General features: G+C 46.7%; 1 protein-coding gene across 1 annotated transcript; it reads left to right on the top strand.

Moving 5' to 3' along the window:
* Positions 1-12,278: 12,278 nt before the first annotated feature.
* LOC133551458 (uncharacterized) lies at positions 12,279-18,747 on the top strand. Its single transcript, XM_061898175.1, has 2 exons — positions 12,279-15,160; positions 15,257-18,747. Exons 1-2 carry the CDS (start codon positions 12,656-12,658, stop codon positions 18,149-18,151), a joined length of 5,400 nt encoding a protein of 1,799 aa, XP_061754159.1. The 5' UTR covers positions 12,279-12,655; the 3' UTR covers positions 18,152-18,747.
* Positions 18,748-19,010: the final 263 nt, after the last annotated feature.

The raw sequence follows: 19,010 nt of genomic DNA, 5'->3' as shown, positions 1-19,010 counted from the left end.
ATTAAAGTCCCCCTTTATAATTATATTATCGGCCTGCGTAATTAGATCAGCAACGAACTCTGAGAATTCATTGATAAAGTCCGAATAGGACCCTGGGGAGCGGTAGATAACATCAGGTATAGAGGCAGCGGTGTGACAGACCTCATAGTGAGCACCTCAAACAGATTTATATTTATTATTTAGGTTAGGACTAAGGTAAATTTTTTTGTTGTATATAAGTGCAACCCCCCACCCCTTTTAAAAGGACGGGCAACATGCGCATTGGAATAGTTAGGAGGAGAAGCCTCATTTACCGCAAAAAAGTCGTCTGGTTTAAGCCAGGTTTCGCTGAGACCGATAACGTTAGGATTGTTGTCTCTAATGACCTCATTAACGTTTTTGGAGACAATGATCTTTCTGTTTAAAAAGCCCATATTATATGTAGTGGGCTGTTTTAAGAAGTTTTTGATCACATTATCCGTGGTATCAATATTAATAATGTTGCGTTTGTTATGCGTAGTGCACTTAAATAATTGCGACCATATCTAGGAATTGATATGATGGGTATTTTCAGATTGTTTACTTGGTGCTGCGATAAACTGAACGCATCATAATTTGCCACCTCAGTAGAACGCATGTCCAACTCTGGCTCAGTCATAGCAGAAAAAACATTATGTGAGTTGTGTTTTATTCTAAGAAAATTGCTGTGCAGGGATTATCCAGCCTGGCGCTGGCTAGTTCTAACTTAACTGACTCCTCACCCAGACTAGCAGGCTTTGTAATTGCCTGTGACCGATCTTACTCTAGTGCAGTTAGTCAAACGTGACTCAACGAGAAACCTATGTTCCTAGACAAGATGATAGCGCCTTCCCGGTTAGGGTGAAGGCCGTCATCAGCAAGCCAGGTTTGCCCCAGAAGGAGGGCCAATTATCAATATACGTTAGTCCTTGTTGTCTACAGAAGCTAGCCAGCCACTTATTAAGTGAGACTAATCTGCTATATCTCTCATCATTGCCTCTTGCAGGCAGGGGGCCAGAGAAAATTACTGGATGCCTGGACATCTTTCTAGCGTGATCACCAGTCCTGGCTATGTTTCTCTATGTAATCTCTGACTGTCTCATCCTAGTGTCATTGGAGCCAACGTGTATAACTATGATCGCATAACTAGTGGTGCGGTTAGCCTGTCGTACGTGTTTACTAGGACTGTTGCAAGTTAGCTCCCTAAGATTAGCTTCAATGTCAGGTGCTCTGGCCCCGGGAATACACTTAATCGTGGCTGGTTTGCTAAGCTTTATGTTTCGGATGATGGAGTCCCCTATGACTAAAGTGTGGTGCTCGGTGGACTGGGGTGTAGGACTAGCTAAAGGGCTAAATCTGATATGCGTCTCAACCGGTATCAGATTTGCTTGTAGCAGCTTAGGGCTGCTACAAGCTGGGCTAGTTAGCTTGCTACAGCTAACGCTAGCAGATGTGTCCGGAACATCTTTAAAGTTACGAAATTACACTGCTCTAACTGGCGGACACGGCTCTCTAGCAGAGCCAACCTATCCATGAGTAAGGTGCTCGAAGCGCAGGAAGCCATACTCACAGAACTTTCTGTCCGCGAATGGAGTGCCAGTTGTCTTCGGGGAAGTGGTGCAAGGGAGTAGCTTCCTTCAGACAGGCGCTGCCTTTCTCAGTGCTAGAATTAGTGATAAGGGGGCAGGGGTCACAACACTTATGTTTTGGGCAGTGGTACAAACAACAGACAAGCAAAACACAGAGGAAGTGTCTTCATATAAAAATGATTTAAGGATAAGTTGTCTGGGCTGAATAGAGATATTTTCATTTGGCTAACATCTCTTCCAGGTTTGCTGCAGCACCTGTTAATGTCAGGCTCGCTTGATTCCTCTTTGGCGTCATCTTTGATCCATTCACTGTTAGAATAATTATGTATATATTATCATCATAACTTTATGCTTAAGGGCCGTTGATATAAATTATTGTCAATTGTACTGAAGTGGTATTTTTGTATCTATGCAAGTTGGCAATCCAAAAGATTACCAGCTGTTTTTATGAGTGTTGTGTCTAGACTCGGCCTGCTGACGGCCAAGACCGAACACAACAGCGACGCAGAGAGAGCAGAGACAAGGCCGAACACCGCCATGACGCAGACAGAGCAGAGACAAGGCGATATAACCTGCGTCACCTAATTTTTGATTATTCTATAATTATATATTGTGTCTAACTGGAGTTGTCGAGATTACCTCCTTCTCTCAGCGACAGTGATGTAATAAAAACGTTCCTAATAAATAGAAGAGGCGCGCGGGCTTGACTTTTAGAACGTAGTTTGGATCTGTAACTAGAATACAGCCCAAAACCCGTGTCTCCTCATGAGTTGAAATGAACTCTGTCTCCTCAGGTCCGGATGAGGCTGACAAGACCAGCAATATACAACAAGAGTAAACAGACTGTAATAATAGACAAAAATAACCCAAGAACAACACAGTGCAGTTAAGTAATTATTTGATTTTTACGTGAAAATAAACTATCCAACCCGACCAATTCATCGGTCGGGTTGCAGGTGTAGCAGCCTAAACAGGAAAGCCTAGAATTCCCTTTTGCCCAGCTCCTCCCACGGGATCCTGGGATGTTCTCGGCCTCATTTTCGAAAGATTTGCATGTACTAAAACACATGCAAACTTGACAGCACACGCAAAGCCGATCTGCTAGTTGTTTGCAAAGTAGATTTTGTCTCTTAAATTAGCAAAATAAAGCCTGCAATCCATTTTGCCTCTGTCTTCATGAATATGCAGAATATCATCATAAAAACACCCATAATGCTGGGAGGCGCAGATGATATTATATTATATACAATATATAATAAATATATTATACTGCATACGCAATGTGATTTATCAAAAGTCATCCTTGTACTCGCGATTTTGTACCTTTGGTCTTTACCCAAAGCTTATGCCCATAGGTGAGGATAGGAACGTAGAAGGACAGGTAAATTGAGGGTTTTGCCTTCTGACTCAGCTCCCTTTTGACCTTGACGGAGGGATGCAGAGTCCGCATGACTATTGATTGCAAGTGCTTCACCCTTTTTGGGGGCAAGGAACAATGAACTCAGACTTGTAGGTACTGATTCTTATCCCAGTCACTTCACACTCAGCTGCGAACCCAACTAATGAGTGCTGAAGACCACTGCCCAACAAAGCCAACAGGATCACATCATCTGCAAAAATCAATAACCTACTCCTGCAGCCACCAAAAAGAAAGCCAATACTGCTCCGAGAAAGACTATTTGTTGCGGCGATCTGTGGGGGGGTTCGCCTTAGATGGTCTGCTGATGACATCAGCCTCACCTCTCCACAGTGAAGCGCACGGGTGAGCACAATCAGCCTAATTGGCAGCTCACGCCAGCACTCCATAAAGGTTTGGCTGCTCAGAACTTTGTCCAGTGGTCTTGCAGAGCAGCTGACGGCAGCAGGACAGCTACATTGCATGCTTAATCTTTGGACTGAAACATATTGGGAAAAGGAAAACACCAAAGAGGCTCCAGGTTTTGCACCTTTCTGTTTCTGGTCAATAAATCCGCAAACTGAGTGAAATCCTGAGGCTGGTCAAATCTTTCCCTTTTTAAGTGTGTGAAACCCATGCAGTTGAAGTAACACTTGACAGTGAAAAACCGCCTGTGATCAGTGACCAGCGAAGACTCCACTTACGGCCACAACCAAGAAGGAAGATACTCCACCTTGGGGCCCGGAGGATAAAACCTGCTGTCTACTGAAGGAACAAAATGGCAAAGTCACTTGATGATTTGAAGATAGAAAGGACCACAGCTAAGAGACTCTTCTCCCGCCTTGCCGATAGCATAAAGAGGACCCACACAGAAATATCTATGGAGGAGTTAAGGGAAAACTTCAGAGAGCTTACACTGGAGAGCTCCAAAGTCATGGAGGGAAATGATGAAGTGCAGGCCGCTTACATGGCAGAGGCCGAAATTGCTACTGCAGAGGAGTTGAGCAACCCGCTGAAGGCAGACCGAGAAAAGAAGGAGAGACAGTGTGAGCAAAGGACTAAGAAAGTTAAACTCCTAATTCAAGAGGCACTCTGGGGTAAATATGGAGACGGAGAGCTACCTGGGGCCCTACAAGTTGTAGAGGTTGAGTGCAGGAATGTTTAGGCCTCCTCCACCCGGCAAAACGAACCTCTGGAGGCATATGTGTTCATGCTGACTCACTTGGAGAGACTGGTGCGCAGAGCAAAGGAACCACCGCGCGGCAAAAAACTAAAACTTAAACTATAGAGCTGGTTCTCAGTTCCACAACCAGGAGGAAAAACCATACTGCTCGTCTTGAATCTGAGTTTTGACTCCCCTACATACCCTTCTCTCCAGTACACCTGAATAAACCTTAACAGGAAGGCTGAGACGTGTTATCCCACGGTCATTGGAGCACACCCTTCGGTCCCCTATTTAAAACAGAGGAACCACCACCGCGGGCAGCACGGTGTTACAGGGGTTGGTGCATGTGCCTCACAATACGAAGGTCCTTAGTAGTCCTGAGTTCAATCCCGGGCTCGGGATCTTTCTGTGTGGAGATTATATGTTCTCCCCGTGACTGCATAGGTTCCCTCCGGGTACTCCGGCTTCCTCCCACCTCCAAAGACATGCGCCTGGGGATAAGTTGATTAGCAACACTAAATTGGCCCTAGTGTGTGAATGTGAGTGTGAATGTTGTCTGTCTATCTGTGTTGGCCCTGCGATTTGTCCAGGGTGTACTCCCCCTTAGCCCGATTGTAGCTGAGATAAACACCAGCGCCCCTAGCGACCCCAAAGGGAATAAGCGGTAGATAATAGATGGATGGATGGAACCACAACCGCGGCCAGCACGGTGGTACAGGGGGTAGTGCATGTGCCTCACAATACGAAGGTCCTGAGTAGTTCTGAGTTCAATCCCGGGCTCGGGTTCTTTCTGTGTGGAGTTTGCATCTTCTCCCCGTGACTGCGTGCGTTCCCTCCGGGTACTCCGGCTTACTCCCACCTCCAAAGACATGCACCTGGGGATAGGTTGACTGGCAACACTAAATTGGCCATCGTGTGTGAATGTGGATGTGAATGTTTGTCTGTCCATCTGTGTTGGCCCTGTGATGAGGTGGCGACATTTTCAGGGTGTACCCCACCTTCCGCCTGATTGGAGCTGGCTCCAGCACCCCCCCAAAAGGGACTAGCGGTAGAAAATGGATGAATGGATGGAACCACCGCCGCAGTCAACCAATTCAGAGGCACAGCCCACAATGTCCATGCAAGGCTGCAATAACTACACAAACAAAGTGTCCCTTGCCACTTTTGCAAAATGTTATGTAGTAAATTGTAGACATTTGATATAATTTATTTTCGTTCCACTCGTGTACTGCTTCTGTTACCTTCATTTCTCAAACAAAGTCTCAGAGCTGAGGTTGTTGCTTTGAGTACGGCTGAATACTTTATATTCCCCCGAAAATATTTTCAAAAGAGTCTGTCCACTACTCGTAGCTGATTGTATTTAAATGAAGTTTGTAAAACTAATAAACAACATTAAACTGCATATAGTTTAAAGACGGCTGAGTAAAAACGCTGCAAGATAGTTCTACTGATCAGCGTTCTTCAGCACAAAGATACCCCACAAAAGTTCTTGCAAGTAAGAGTTCCTTTCGTTCTTCTTTCAGGTGGTTTGTTGTGGTTATGAGCCGTTGCCAGGATAATGTTTTGTTTTAGTTTTAGTTCAAATATTCCCTTAATTCTGTTTTAGCATCACTGGGTCTGTGTTTTCTTGGTTGCCATGGGTGCTAATTATTTTCACCTGCCTCTGATTAGTGTTCGGAATGCTCACCTGCTCCCGGGCACTAATCAGAGAGATATTTATTCCTGCCTGTCGCCCACACTCGGTCTGGCTGTTTTGTTTGCTTCGTGCAACATTTACGATTGGTAATTCTTGCTTGGTGTTTTTATTTTTCTATACGAAGTTTTTCCTTTAGCTTACCATAGCTTCCTGGGCTATCGGCACGCTTACTCTGTTTATTTGTATTTTCCTGCATTATTTGTATTCTGGACTGATTTATGGATAATACACATTTTTCCTACCTGCACATATGCAGATGGAGTTCCGACTGCATCTTGGGGAAATTATCCGCGCTTTATCATACGACCAAATTGTAACAATTGTAATAGAAATACACAAGAAACGGGAAATAAACAAGCTGTTTACCATTCAATAATGGCTGTCCTGTGTTTGAAAAATAAGTTTTAGGAACTCCTTCAACCGTGTTCAACCAATAAGCGTTCGAAAGCACAGCCTGACCCAGATTAGGTTTAAGGAAACTTTCAAAAGTCCCACCAGGCTGGCATGAACTAAAAAAATTTCCTGAATAATTAAATATACCCTAGTAGTTGTTGGTGGAAACACAGAGGGAATTTCATTTACCCGGGTAAATGGGAAAGTTCTTGTAAAAGTTGCTGCGGTGGAAAAGGGCCTAATGTTGACAGTGCGTTGTTTCTAAGACAGCGGATTGTGATTCAAAATCTCTGTCAAATGATTATTTAAAAAAACAAACATTAATTATGATTAATTACCAATTCCCTCACAGTCACTGAGCTCCATGTATATGACACTGGTGTATCTGACCATTAGCAGTTAGCTCGAAACACCCCATTCCCTCTCCCTACACACAAACTAAAACGTACAATAACTTTAAGGAACCTGCGATGAGGTGGCGACTTGTCCAGGGTGTACACCGCCTTCCGCCCGATTGTAGCTGAGATAGGCGCCAGCGCCCCCCGCGACCCAAAAAGGGAATAAGCGGTAGAAAATGGATGGATGGAACTTTAAGGAACCTATATAACATGGATTCCCCCTCATTCAACCATCATCTCTATCCAGCTTATTCTCCCAGTTACAATCAACCTCCTCAGTCTCTGACCTTGTGGATTTTTACAATGACAGTCCATCCTACATCCTGGACTTTCATGCACCATTGAAAAAAGGGACAGTCTCTTTCTCCTGGTCTGCTGCATATTACAAAGAGAAACTGAGGCAAATGAAAGAATCAGGTTGTGTCCTAGAGGACGGTGCATAAATTTGCCTACCAGGAAAATCAAAGGTGTTACGCTAAAGCCCCTTCCTTGTCTATGTCAGGACACTATTCAACAATAATCAACAATAATCCATTCAAATCCAAGTAACTCTTTTCTACAGTAAGTTACATTCTCAAACTTCAGCTCACTACTAAAATCATACAGACAATAACTGCAACAAGTTCCTTGAATTTTTTACCTCCAAAACTAACAATATCCGCTCATTTATCATATAAACACATAGTCCCATTCAAGATATCCCAGCAGATTCATCACACAACATTTGTCACATTTCATCTCTACAACGCAGCAGGAGGTCGAGAAGATCATCCGCAGATCCAAACCATCCACATGCTTCCATGATCCCCTCCCATATCCTCTGCTCAAAAACACACAACCTTTCAACTACCCCTCTCATAACAAAAATAATTCATCTTTCTCTCCAAACAGCCAACGTTCCTCCCTCCCTCAAAACAGCTATGATAAAACCTGTGCTTAAAAAAACCTAACCTTAAACCCAATCCCCTCTGTCAATTGACCGAACCATTTCAAATCTACCATTCATACACAGCCATCCCAAAACAGATCACCTCTATGAAAAATTCCAATCCGGTTTACGGCCCTCCCACAGCAGAGAAACAGCTTTTATCAGAGTCACCAGAGATCTGCTGATGGCCTCTGACTCCGGTTCCGCATCCTTCCTTATTCTTCTCGACCTCTCTGCTGCGTTTGACACCATTGACCACAACATCCTCCTCCTCCGTCTTCAGCAATTTGTCGGCCTCTCTGACTCTGATCTTCACTGGTTCCGCTCCTATTGCACGGACAGGATCGAACATATGATTCTATGCTAAATCTCACCCCCGAACTGTCACCTGTGGGGTCCTCCAGGGCTTCGTGTTCGGCCCAACCCACTTCACTATCTACATGCTCAGGTATTTTGTCAGCAGGCATGGAATTAATTTCCACTACTGTGATTTCTTAAGATGTCCCCCTTTGTGTTCCCCTCTGCCACTGTTGCTCGTCTCAGCTTCTGCCTGGAGTGTGGATGTGTCAATACTTCCTGTGGATGAACAGCTCCAAAACAGAAACCATCCAAACCAGTACTACTCAACAACTCATTTATTCCTCATAACCTAATTTTTTGGCCACAACTTTCTCCCTCCGTTACCAACCTTGGTAACTTTTTCTTTGACAAACATGTCAACCACATCTGCGAAACCTCTTTCTTTTACCCCTGTAAAATCTCCAAACTCCGCCCAATTCTCTCCCTTCCAGCAGCAGACAAGCTCGTCCATATTTTTGTCTCCTCCAGGTTGGATTACAGTAACACACTTTTTATCAGTTATCACTTGCAGGAGCCTCCAAAAGCTCCAGTATGTTCTGATCAGCGCAGCAAGGGTCTTGAAGAGAGTGCAGAAGTATGAGCATATCACCTCCATCTTCCGCACCTTTCACCGGCTCCCCATCACCGCCCACATTGAGTGCAAAGTCTTCCTGCACACCTACCACTATCTGCACAGTGATGCTCCCACTTACTTCACCAATCTCCTCACCCCACACACCTCAGGTAGGACCCGGTCAGGTCAACAGCACTGTCTGCACTCACCCAGGACACAGCTCAAGGCCATGGGGGACAGAGCTTTTGAAATTGCCGCTTCCAGTCTTTGGAACAACCTTCCGTTGGATGTTTTTTTTTTTTTTAAGTGCTAAAAACCCACCCTTTAAAAAAAAAAAAAAAAAAGGATTTTGCTCATTTTTGATATTGTTTTTTACTGGCTTGTTTTAATGCTTTTATAATGTTTTTACTCTGTAGCACTTTGAGAATTGTTGTTCAAATGCAAAGTGCAATACAAATAACATAACATATTATTATTAGAGTTGTGATTAATCACAGTAATTAAACTTTGAAAAAAGACCCCAATATTTTTGTTATCATATGTCATTTTATGTTAGAGTCTGTGTATTATTCTTCTTAGTTTATTGGCCAGTTATGTTTTTCATTATCTTCCTTGGTTTTGTTTTGTTGTTATTAGGTGGCTGATTAGCCGTACCTGCTTTTTGTTTGTAGATTAGCGTCCTCACTCGTTTCATCCCCTAATCACTTCCCCTTTATATTTTGGTGTTTCCCTGTCTTAGTTGTTGGTCCATTGTTCGCTGTTCGCTACAGACGATTGTTTGTTTGTTGGTTTTGTTGTTTAATGCTACCTCTGTTTTGACTTTGTTACTCTTTATGCTACGCTAGGCTAGCACTAATTTGTGTTACATTGCCATGTGTATTGAAGTAAATAAATCTTCTTTCCTGCATGCTGCCTTAGGTCCTCCACATCTTTGGAATCGCGAATACTTCACAACATGCCAGCACACGACAGGATGGACCAGCCACATTTAAGCGATTTCGAGGAGGACTTCTCAGATGAAGGACTCTTGGAGTGGAATCAGCTAAGGTTATCAGAGATGGAAGCCGATGGCAAACGCTATTGACCAGAGGGGGTAAAATTCGATCATTGGGCCAGATGGCGATGCGGTCCTGGTCTACTCCGTGTTGCCGAGCCAGTACGCCACGCCACGCCACCAGCTCATGCTCGTTGCCGTAGGCGAGAGCCGTCGTCAGCGGCTTCGACACGCCACCGCGACCGGCAGAATCCCGGGAATTCTCCACCTTGTCGAAGCAAGGAGAAGACAGCTTAGACTCCCTCACTACCACAGCCGGATTTTAGTAATCCGATTGATTATTTCCCCAATCATTTCATGACTTGGGCCACAGTACAATGCACAAAACAGACAGAGCGGGATGATGTCATGCCAGCTTTTTCGTAGACACGCGCAAGGAACCACTCGGAAACGATGGACACATGCAGGTGATTTTTATTTTTTTTTATTTTTCCATAATTTTTTTCATTCTGTTTTTTATCAGCCTCCCTCCAGAGAGATTAAACTATCCATAGCTGACTACCAATACATGTTTCTAAAAGATGAGAGCACCAAGTCAATCCCAGCCGCCCCAAATGACTCAAGATCCACCCCCAAGGAGTCAAGCTCCACCCACTTCACTGGCTTTTCCCTCCTTGTCTGCATGACAAGCCCTGGTTAGGATTTTGGGACAACCTACGAAGGAGGAACATTTAACTCACCTCCTAACCTCCCACCCTCGGCGTCTGTTTCTGCAATCACCAGGAGCATCGGATATGCGCTTCCTGGGGTGGGGGCGGGGGGTCTCTGGCTGGTAGATGTGCAACTGGGGAGACACAGCTGCATCCAGCCAGGCTGCTACCTCCTGCTCGGACCCCGCCACTTGTCCTATCTCTAATCAAGCCTACAACTCCTGCGCGACCTCCGCAGCCAGTCTTTACTCAAGCAAAGCCTATATCTCCTGCGCTGCCAGTCTTGACTCGAGCAAGGACTACACCTTCTGCGCCACCACCACCGCCAGTTTTGACTCAAGCAAAGCCTACACTTCTTGCGCAGCCACCGCCGCCAGTCTTAACTCGAGCAAGGACTACACCTCCTGCGCCGCCACTGATGCCAGCCTTGACTACGGTTAAGCCTACGCCTGCTGTGCTACACCCTTTGAAGCCTCTGCTGCCTGGAGCTCCAGCTCTGCAGACTGCAAAAAATTGTGACACATTACCTCCCTGCTTGAAACTCAGCATTAAGGTTTGGTTTTGGGGGTTGAATCACCAAAATGATTCCCGAGCGCTGCCCAAGCTGCTGCTCACTGCTTCCCTCACCTCCCAGGGGTTAAACATGGGGATGGGTCAAATGCAAAGGGACACATTTCGCCACACCCAGTGTGTGTGTGTGACTATCGTTTGGGACTTTTGACTTTGACTTGATTTTAGAAAGAAAGTTTTTACGGTCCTAGGCCCCTGCTCTGTTGCTCCTACTCCTGGCCTTCTTCCCAACTTGTTTCAGTTGCCTGACTTGTGCTTTTTAGGGGTCATCCTAACCCAGCTGGAGTTCGCTCTAACTCAAGTAAATTGCGATGTGAACCACGGCGGAAAAGAACGAACCGCGGTGTGGACCAAATAATTTTTTTAGGAAAGGGCCAAGGGGGTGATTGAATGTATTAAATTATAATATTGTATGACTTGTGGCTTTATATTGATTCAGATTAATTCGAATGACTATATATATATGTTAGTTCAGTGTATGTGCAACCGGTGGTCTTTTCCTCTGCGTTGTGTGTTTTTTATGGAAGACGACCGACACCATGGGTTTCTCCACTGCACTTTACTGATAATACAGAATACAATTGTCATCAAAAACTTTGTGCCATCGTCGAACCCTTCTCCCGTTATCGTAGACAAAAAGGGCAGCGTAGTTACATACACAGTAAAATAAAAACATACTTGATAATACAGAACACAATTGTCATCAAAAACGTTCTGCCATCGTCGAGCCCCTACACAAATATAATACTGAAAAAGAAATGAATTGAAGTTCTTAACAAGATAAAACATTTTCTGTCGTCGCATGGACGCCTACCCCTCCCGTTATTGTAGACAAAAAGGGAAGTTGGAGGGCGTGTCCAAAGCATATAAAAAGACAGGTGTCACAGTAATTATTGCAGTAGGAAGGACAACGAGACAATGGTTCCACATTGACAAAAAAATCTAATAATATTCAGGTATTTACATATAACTTACATATTTTGTGTAATTATAACAATAATAAAACATTAGAAGATACATTATTTACAAGACATAATTGACCCTGTTACATATGCATAATCATTTTGTCATGGAGGCTACTGAAGGCTATGTGTGGGCCCTTATAATTATAATTGTCAACCCTTTTCTCCATTCTACGACGGCATGTGAATAAGAAAAGGAGGTGTGAGAAACAGAATCTCACCAGGTGACATTTGGAGAGCAAGATTTTTCTGTGTTGATGGTATTTGCATTGTATGGACAGTATCTGTCAAGCCCTCGTCAGGGGGAACGCAACACGTCAAGATGAGAATGCACATGTAATTGTAGGTTTATCAAAAACATTCAGTTGTTTGCCTTCAGAGAAATGTCGAGAAAAACCTGTTAGCAGATGCCTTCAGGCAAGACAGCAACAACCAATCACAAGTACTGTATGTAGGATCAGTTGGTTCATTTAAACTGTTATGAGAGTAGAGTATGTGTGTGTGTGTGTGGCAGCGGGCGAGTGACGTCAGTAAGTGAGTGGGCGAGCGAAGAGAGAGAGAGAGAGAGCGCTGAGGGCGGGGGAGTGGCTAGTGTTTGTGTGTGTGGGATGTTGACGGTGAAGTGAGACCAAAATAAAGAAGCCACGAGTTTGCAACTGAAAACTGGACTCGTCATTATCCTCATAGAGTCCGGAACTGTAAAGACCCACTGCCGGGTAAAGTAAAGGGTGTTGCCCCGAGAATAATCGGCCCTGGAGAAGTATCTCCCCTGCGCTCCTTGACTACGGTCCAGGCGCCGGAAGCAGGAAAGGTGCAACATTGGCGACCACGAAGGGACCCATCTCACGTAAATGGAACGGCAGTGGTGAGCAAAGGACGATTAAATAAACTGCAGAGAAGAATAAGCCGAGAAGCTAATTGATTGCCTGCGTAAACTAGCCAAGATGGCGGATGCTAGAAGTCGAAGCTCTCATTCAAAATCCAACCCGTTCGTGACGATGAACGACCGTGATGTGGAAGGGAAAACAGATTATGTGAGCGAAGAAAATGCAAGTTGTTATGGCATTTCTAGCCTGTCATATTGTGCAGAGGAACCTGCTGGAGTGAAGAATGCAGCGGCCGAGGTGCCACGTGAGCTCATTCGACCCAAGTTCTCAAGCACAAACCCTTTCATTAAGTCCGGGGAGGACAGTGGCTGTCATCAACACGACATGGCTGATATTAAAAGTAACTCACGTTTTCACAAACACCAACCAGACAACTTTATTACATCACCTGCTGATTTTGCAACGCCACATTCAAATCCCTTTTCCTGGGCGCACCAGGAGAGTTATATCCACAGCACTCCCCAGACATGTGGCCCCCCAGCCCCCACTTGCTTGTGCCCGCACACAACACGCCATTCTCCACCTAAAGACATCAATTATGGACATTTACCAAAGCCGGGGCACAGTCAGAGTGTCAAACTAATGGGCTCTCTTTGCAAAAGTGAGCAGCCAAGATCACTGGGAGCCAAGCCATTTTTTGCTCTACATCCGCCTTCCTCAGAGAGTGAGGACGACTATGATCCAAGGGAGAGAGTCCCCACCTTGAGACCCGGCCAGTATGATGGCACCACACCCTGGAAGGAGTTCCTGCACCGGTTTGAGAGTTGTGCTGAAGCTAACTACTGGTCCGAAAAGACAATGGCTGTTCAGCTGAAGTTCTGCCTGGTGGGTGCAGCTGGGGCCATCATCCACAGAAACCCCAGATCAGCCCAGTGGGGCTACTGCCGCCTGGTGGAGGAGATGGAAACTGCATATGGTCCCTCTTCACAGCATGCAGCTGCTGTGGCTATTGAATTAAGGCGACGTACCCGCAAACGGGGTGAAGCTCTTCATGTTTTGAGAGATGACATCTATGAGGGGGTGTCGGTAGCTTATAGCAACAGGACTGATGCTGAGCAGGATGCTATCGGAGTTGAAGTGTTCATTAATGCTTTGGGGGATGTGGACATTGTACAGAAGCTCTTGGAGCAGCACCCCCAGACACTAGCCCAAGCATTTGACATTGCCCGTCGTTATGAAACCACAAAGCGAGCAGCATCATATGTGGCTGGCCTCATGCACCCTGGAGCCCGTGACATAGCTGAACGCAGACCCCGTGCTGCCCTAATAAGAGAGGGCACGGAAGAGGAGGAATTAGAGCCTGCGACAGCCCCCCCATCAGCTAGCTTTAAACATGAGTCCCCCAGCTACAGTCACACACAATATAAAGGGAGGAGCTATAAAGACACTAAATGGGATGAGGTGCGGTGTCACAACTGTTCAGGCTTGGGTCACATGAAAAGAAATTGCCCCTCACCAAGAAAAACAGCCAGAGCTCAAGTTTCGGCCATGTTCCCGCAAAGCCCAAAGTCTACTATACTTCACCTTAAAGCACAATGTCATGAAATGAGCATTCACATGGTTGTGTATGGGCTAGAAGTGTGTGCTGTTTTGGACAGTGGAGCACGGAAAAGTGTTTTTCCTCTGCATCATTATGATGCTATTCATCTGGATGTCCGTCCTCCACTTCAGTCATCTGCCGTGGAGACCCTGATCGGTGTTGGGCCTGGCGATATACCTGTGCTCGGTGAAGCTCACATACCTGTCCTGATCAACAACCGTCAGGTGAGCATCTGCTTCCTGGTTGCTGATATAGCTGGGGACGAGGCCCTCCTGGGCCACCCATTCCTGACCCAAGCTCAGGCCCGTCTCGACTTTGGAAATCATCGGATCGTACTTTTCGGGGAAGAGGTACCTTATTTTGACTCCACAAATAAACCAAAGGCCCACGCAGTGAGAGTGGCCCGGACTGTGGTGCTGGAGGCTGGGCAGGAGTATGTGGTAAAAGGTAATATCCACGTTAAGGCTTCCATTAAAGGAGAATTAATGCTGAGCCCCACTAAAGGCTTCGTTGAAAAGCACAGACTATTAGTGGCCCGAATCCTAGTGGACGTTCACCCCCATAAAACCATGCCCCTTCGCATCTTCAATCCCGGCAGCAGTGCCGTAACTATCAGAAAGGGGGCCATGGTGGGGTTCCTCCAACCAGCCAAGGTTCTTCAGCCTGCAAACGCTGTAAACTACAAACAGCCTGAACAGGCTGCCAACAACCCTCCCTCTGTTCCCCAGCACCTACAAGATCTCTATGCCGAGAGTGCTACCGAACTTAACAAAGAGGAGCAACTGCAACTAGCGCAGCTGCTGTGTACTTATAGCAACGTGTTCTCCACCGGATCCTCTGACCTCGGCAGGACCACCCTGGTTCAACATGACATTGTAACGCTGCCAGGCGTTCCAGTCAAACAACCACCACGCCGAATGGCATCAGAGAAGCAACAGGACGCTGACCAACAGATACAACAGAGCCTGGAGGCAGGATTAGCGCGGCGCAGCAACAGCAGCTGGGCTTCGCCCATAGTGATGGTACGTAAAAAAGATGGAACGTACCGTCTGTGTATAGACTATAGAGCACTTAATGACTGCACGATTAAGGACGCATATCCTCTTCCCCGCATACAGGACACGCTGGACACCCTCTCTGCTGCAAAGTGGTTCAGCACACTGGACCTTGCAGCCGGCTACTGGCAAGTTGAACTGACCCCGAGAGCACGCAAAGCAGCAGCCTTCTGTACCAAAAATGGACTGTTTGAATGGAATGTCATGCCATTTGGACTGTGCAATGCTCCAGCGACGTTTCAGCGCTTGATGGACCGTGTGCTGGCTGGCATGCAATGGGAGACCTGCCTTGTATATCTGGATGACGTCATTGTTCTGGGGAACAATGTGCCGCAGATGTTGCAGCGGCTGGGGCAGGTTTTCAGTCGCCTTCACCAGGCTAAATTGAAACTAAAACCGTCAAAATGCTGCCTCTTCCGCCGCCAAGTGGCCTACCTGGGTCACGTTGTCTCAGAGAACGGTGTGGCTACTGACCCAGGCAAAGTCCGGAAGGTGCAGGAGTGGCCAACACCATCGTCGCTCAAAGACGTCCGCCGTTTTGTTGGCCTCGCGTCTTACTATCGGAGGTTTATTAAAAACTTCGCCTGTATTGCAGAACCTCTCCATGCCCTGACCAAGAAACATGTCCAGTTTTATTGGTCTGAGGAATGCCAGTTGGCATTTGATGATCTCAAAAGTCGGCTAATAACAGCGCCGATCCTAGGGTATCCGCTTGACAAGGGCGACATGATACTGGATACAGACGCCAGCGACGTTGGCATCGGCGCTGTCCTCTCGCAAGTTCAACAAGGTGTGGAACGTGTGCTCGCCTATGGGAGCCGTAAGCTGTCCAAAACTGAACAAAATTACTGCACTACCCGGAGGGAACTGCTAGCCGTGGTGGATTTCACATCCCACTTCCGCCAGTATCTCCTGGGGAGGCGTTTCACTGTTCGCACCGACCACAGTAGCCTCCGATGGCTCACACGAATGAAGGAACCTGAAGGGCAACTCGCCAGGTGGCTCGAAAGGCTCGGCGAGTACAACTTTGAGATCATCCATCGCCCTGGCCAGCTTCACGGTAACGCAGACAGCCTCTCCCGGAGACCGTGCCGTCAGTCCTGCCCTTGTAAGCTCCAGAACCCTTCTATTCCTCAGTTGAGCGTCAGTCACCAGGCTGTGCAGTGCGATTTGTACTCTGACATCAACCAGGCGATGCTGAGTCCAGTGGGGGTAGACAAGGCCTTGTCTGCTGACTGGGATAACTTAAAGCCCCCAGAGAAAATATTCCTGACCACGACAAAAGAAAATAAACTGTTTGGCGGTTGGTCCCTGGAGGAGCTGCGACAAGCCCAGGAAGGTGATGCAGATATCGCACCTATCAGGACTTGGCTGACAACCAGTGAAGAACGTCCTGCATGGGTGACAGTCTCACCATGCAGCCCAGCCACAAAAACGTATTGGAGCCAGTGGAAACGCCTCTACGTCAAAGATGGTATACTTGTGAGACGGTTCTACTGCCTGGACGACACCCAATTCTATCCACAAGTGGTGCTGCCCCGCGTTTTCCGTGCCGACATCATGAGACAGATGCATGACGGACAGGTTGGTGGACACTTCGGGGTTGAGCGCACTGTAGCACGGCTGCAGACTCGGTACTTCTGGTACAGAATGCGAGAGGATGTCGCTCTGTGGTGTAATACCTGCACCAGCTGCGCATCAAAAGCTAGGCCACGGAAGACACCACAAGCCCCCATGGGTACCGTTCGAGTCGGAGCCCCTATGGAACGCATTGCTTTGGATGTTATGGGACCGTTGAATGAAACTGAGCGCAAAAACAGATATGTATTAGTGATTCAGGACTATTTTACAAAATGGGTCGAAGCTATTCCCATTCCTAATGAACAAGCCGTAACTGTGGCTGAAGTGCTTGCCTCTGAGTGGGTGTGTCGCTATGGAGCCCCACAGACACTGCACAGTGATCAGGGTAGAAACTTCGAGTCGGAGGTGTTCCAAGAAATGTGCGCGCTTTTTGGAATCGACAAAACACACACAACTCCTTTTCGTCCTCAATCTGACGGACAAGTTGAAAGGTTCAACGCTACTCTACAAAAGATCCTGGCCACGACAGCCGAGCGTTGCCACTGGGACTGGGATTTAATGATTCCCTACGCTGTCATGGCCTACAGGGCAACAAAGCACAGTTCAACTGGTTTCACTCCAAACTACATGATGTTTGGCCGTGAATTGAGTGAGCCAGTGGACCTAGTATCCGGCCTGCCACCGGACCCTGAACCAGCTCCCTCGGGGCCGGTTTTTGTCCAAGACCTTCGAGAGCGACTGGAGCTGGCACACCAAATCACCAGAGATGCTCTCGGAGAATCTGTAAAACGTGCAAAGAGACAATATGACAAGAACTGTTACCGCACACATTATAACATTGGTGATGCTGTGTGGTACCTCATCAAAGGAACAAGGCCATCCAGGAACAAAGTGAGGAAGTTCCTCCCGTCTTACGAAGGGCCATTCTTCGTGTTGGGTCAGTTGGACGACCTGGTCTATCGAATTCAGAAAGGGCCAAGAACGAAGGTAAAGGTGGTTCACCACGATCAGCTAAAGCCTTATCGCTGCCGTGACCCACTGGACAACACCTGGGTCCTGGAACAAGCGCCGAAATGGATACCAATGGAGGTGTCACCCCCAGACGATATCGATCTTGCTGACTCTTTACTGGGTCTGCCTCAGCTGTTTTCTAGAGCCGAAGCTGATGACAGCTGCAGCTACCCAACATCGGATGCAGCCGTGGGTATTTCCGTGGCTTCTCACCCTTCCACTACTCAGCTTGGCTCTCCTGTTCCGGTGGACTTAGAGGACAGTGGGGGTGGTGTAGCAGTGCCACATCCTCAGAGCCCTCGTTCTCAAAGGCCCCGCCGTAGGCGTAGATCACCAGCAAAGTTTGGTGAATGGGTAGCTCACTGAGTGCCGATTTCATGTAACTAAAAAAAAAAAAAAAAAAAAGGGCAAACTGGAAATGGTTGGTGTATTTTTCTGTGAATATTGGGAGTTATAACAGGGGACTCAGTTACTGTTACACTTAAAAATGCTAATTGCTTCTCCTCCCAAATTGTAGCCAAGTATTGGACATACTAATGTTTTTTTAGGGCTGTTTCGCTCAACTCTAATGCGTGCACTGAACACACGGGCTGTTGAATTGTTGCAATTGCACTACTACATTATTGCACCCCCTTTTAAGTTGACTCGTACTAGTCATGCTGCATCCTTTCATTTGTATTGAATGTATATGGGACTGTATGTTGGTATGGAAATGTTAATGTTTATGACTGTGCTGGAGTGAAATTGTTTTAATTGTCATCCAGAGTGGGGGTAGTGTTATGAGAGTAGAGTATGTGTGTGTGTGTGTGGCAGCGGGCGAGTGACGTCAGTAAGTGAGTGGGCGAGCGAAGAGAGAGAGAGAGAGAGCGCTGAGGGCGGGGGAGTGGCTAGTGTTTGTGTGTGTGGGATGTTGACGGTGAAGTGAGACCAAAATAAAGAAGCCACGAGTTTGCAACTGAAAACTGGACTCGTCATTATCCTCATAGAGTCCGGAACTGTAAAGACCCACTGCCGGGTAAAGTAAAGGGTGTTGCCCCGAGAATAATCGGCCCTGGAGAAGTATCTCCCCTGCGCTCCTTGACTACGGTCCAGGCGCCGGAAGCAGGAAAGGTGCAACAAAACAATCATGACAATCACTCGTGAGCAGTGCTTCCATGTCCAATTAAGCACATTTTGTGATTTCTCTGAGATTATAAGAACCTGTGATGGCTTTAACAAAATTGTG

This window comes from Nerophis ophidion, linkage group LG04, assembly GCF_033978795.1.
Source record: "Nerophis ophidion isolate RoL-2023_Sa linkage group LG04, RoL_Noph_v1.0, whole genome shotgun sequence".
NCBI classification, from domain to species: domain Eukaryota; kingdom Metazoa; phylum Chordata; class Actinopteri; order Syngnathiformes; family Syngnathidae; genus Nerophis; species Nerophis ophidion.
Note: the sequence above shows the minus strand (reverse complement) of the source record. Positions and strands in the feature narration are given on the sequence as shown.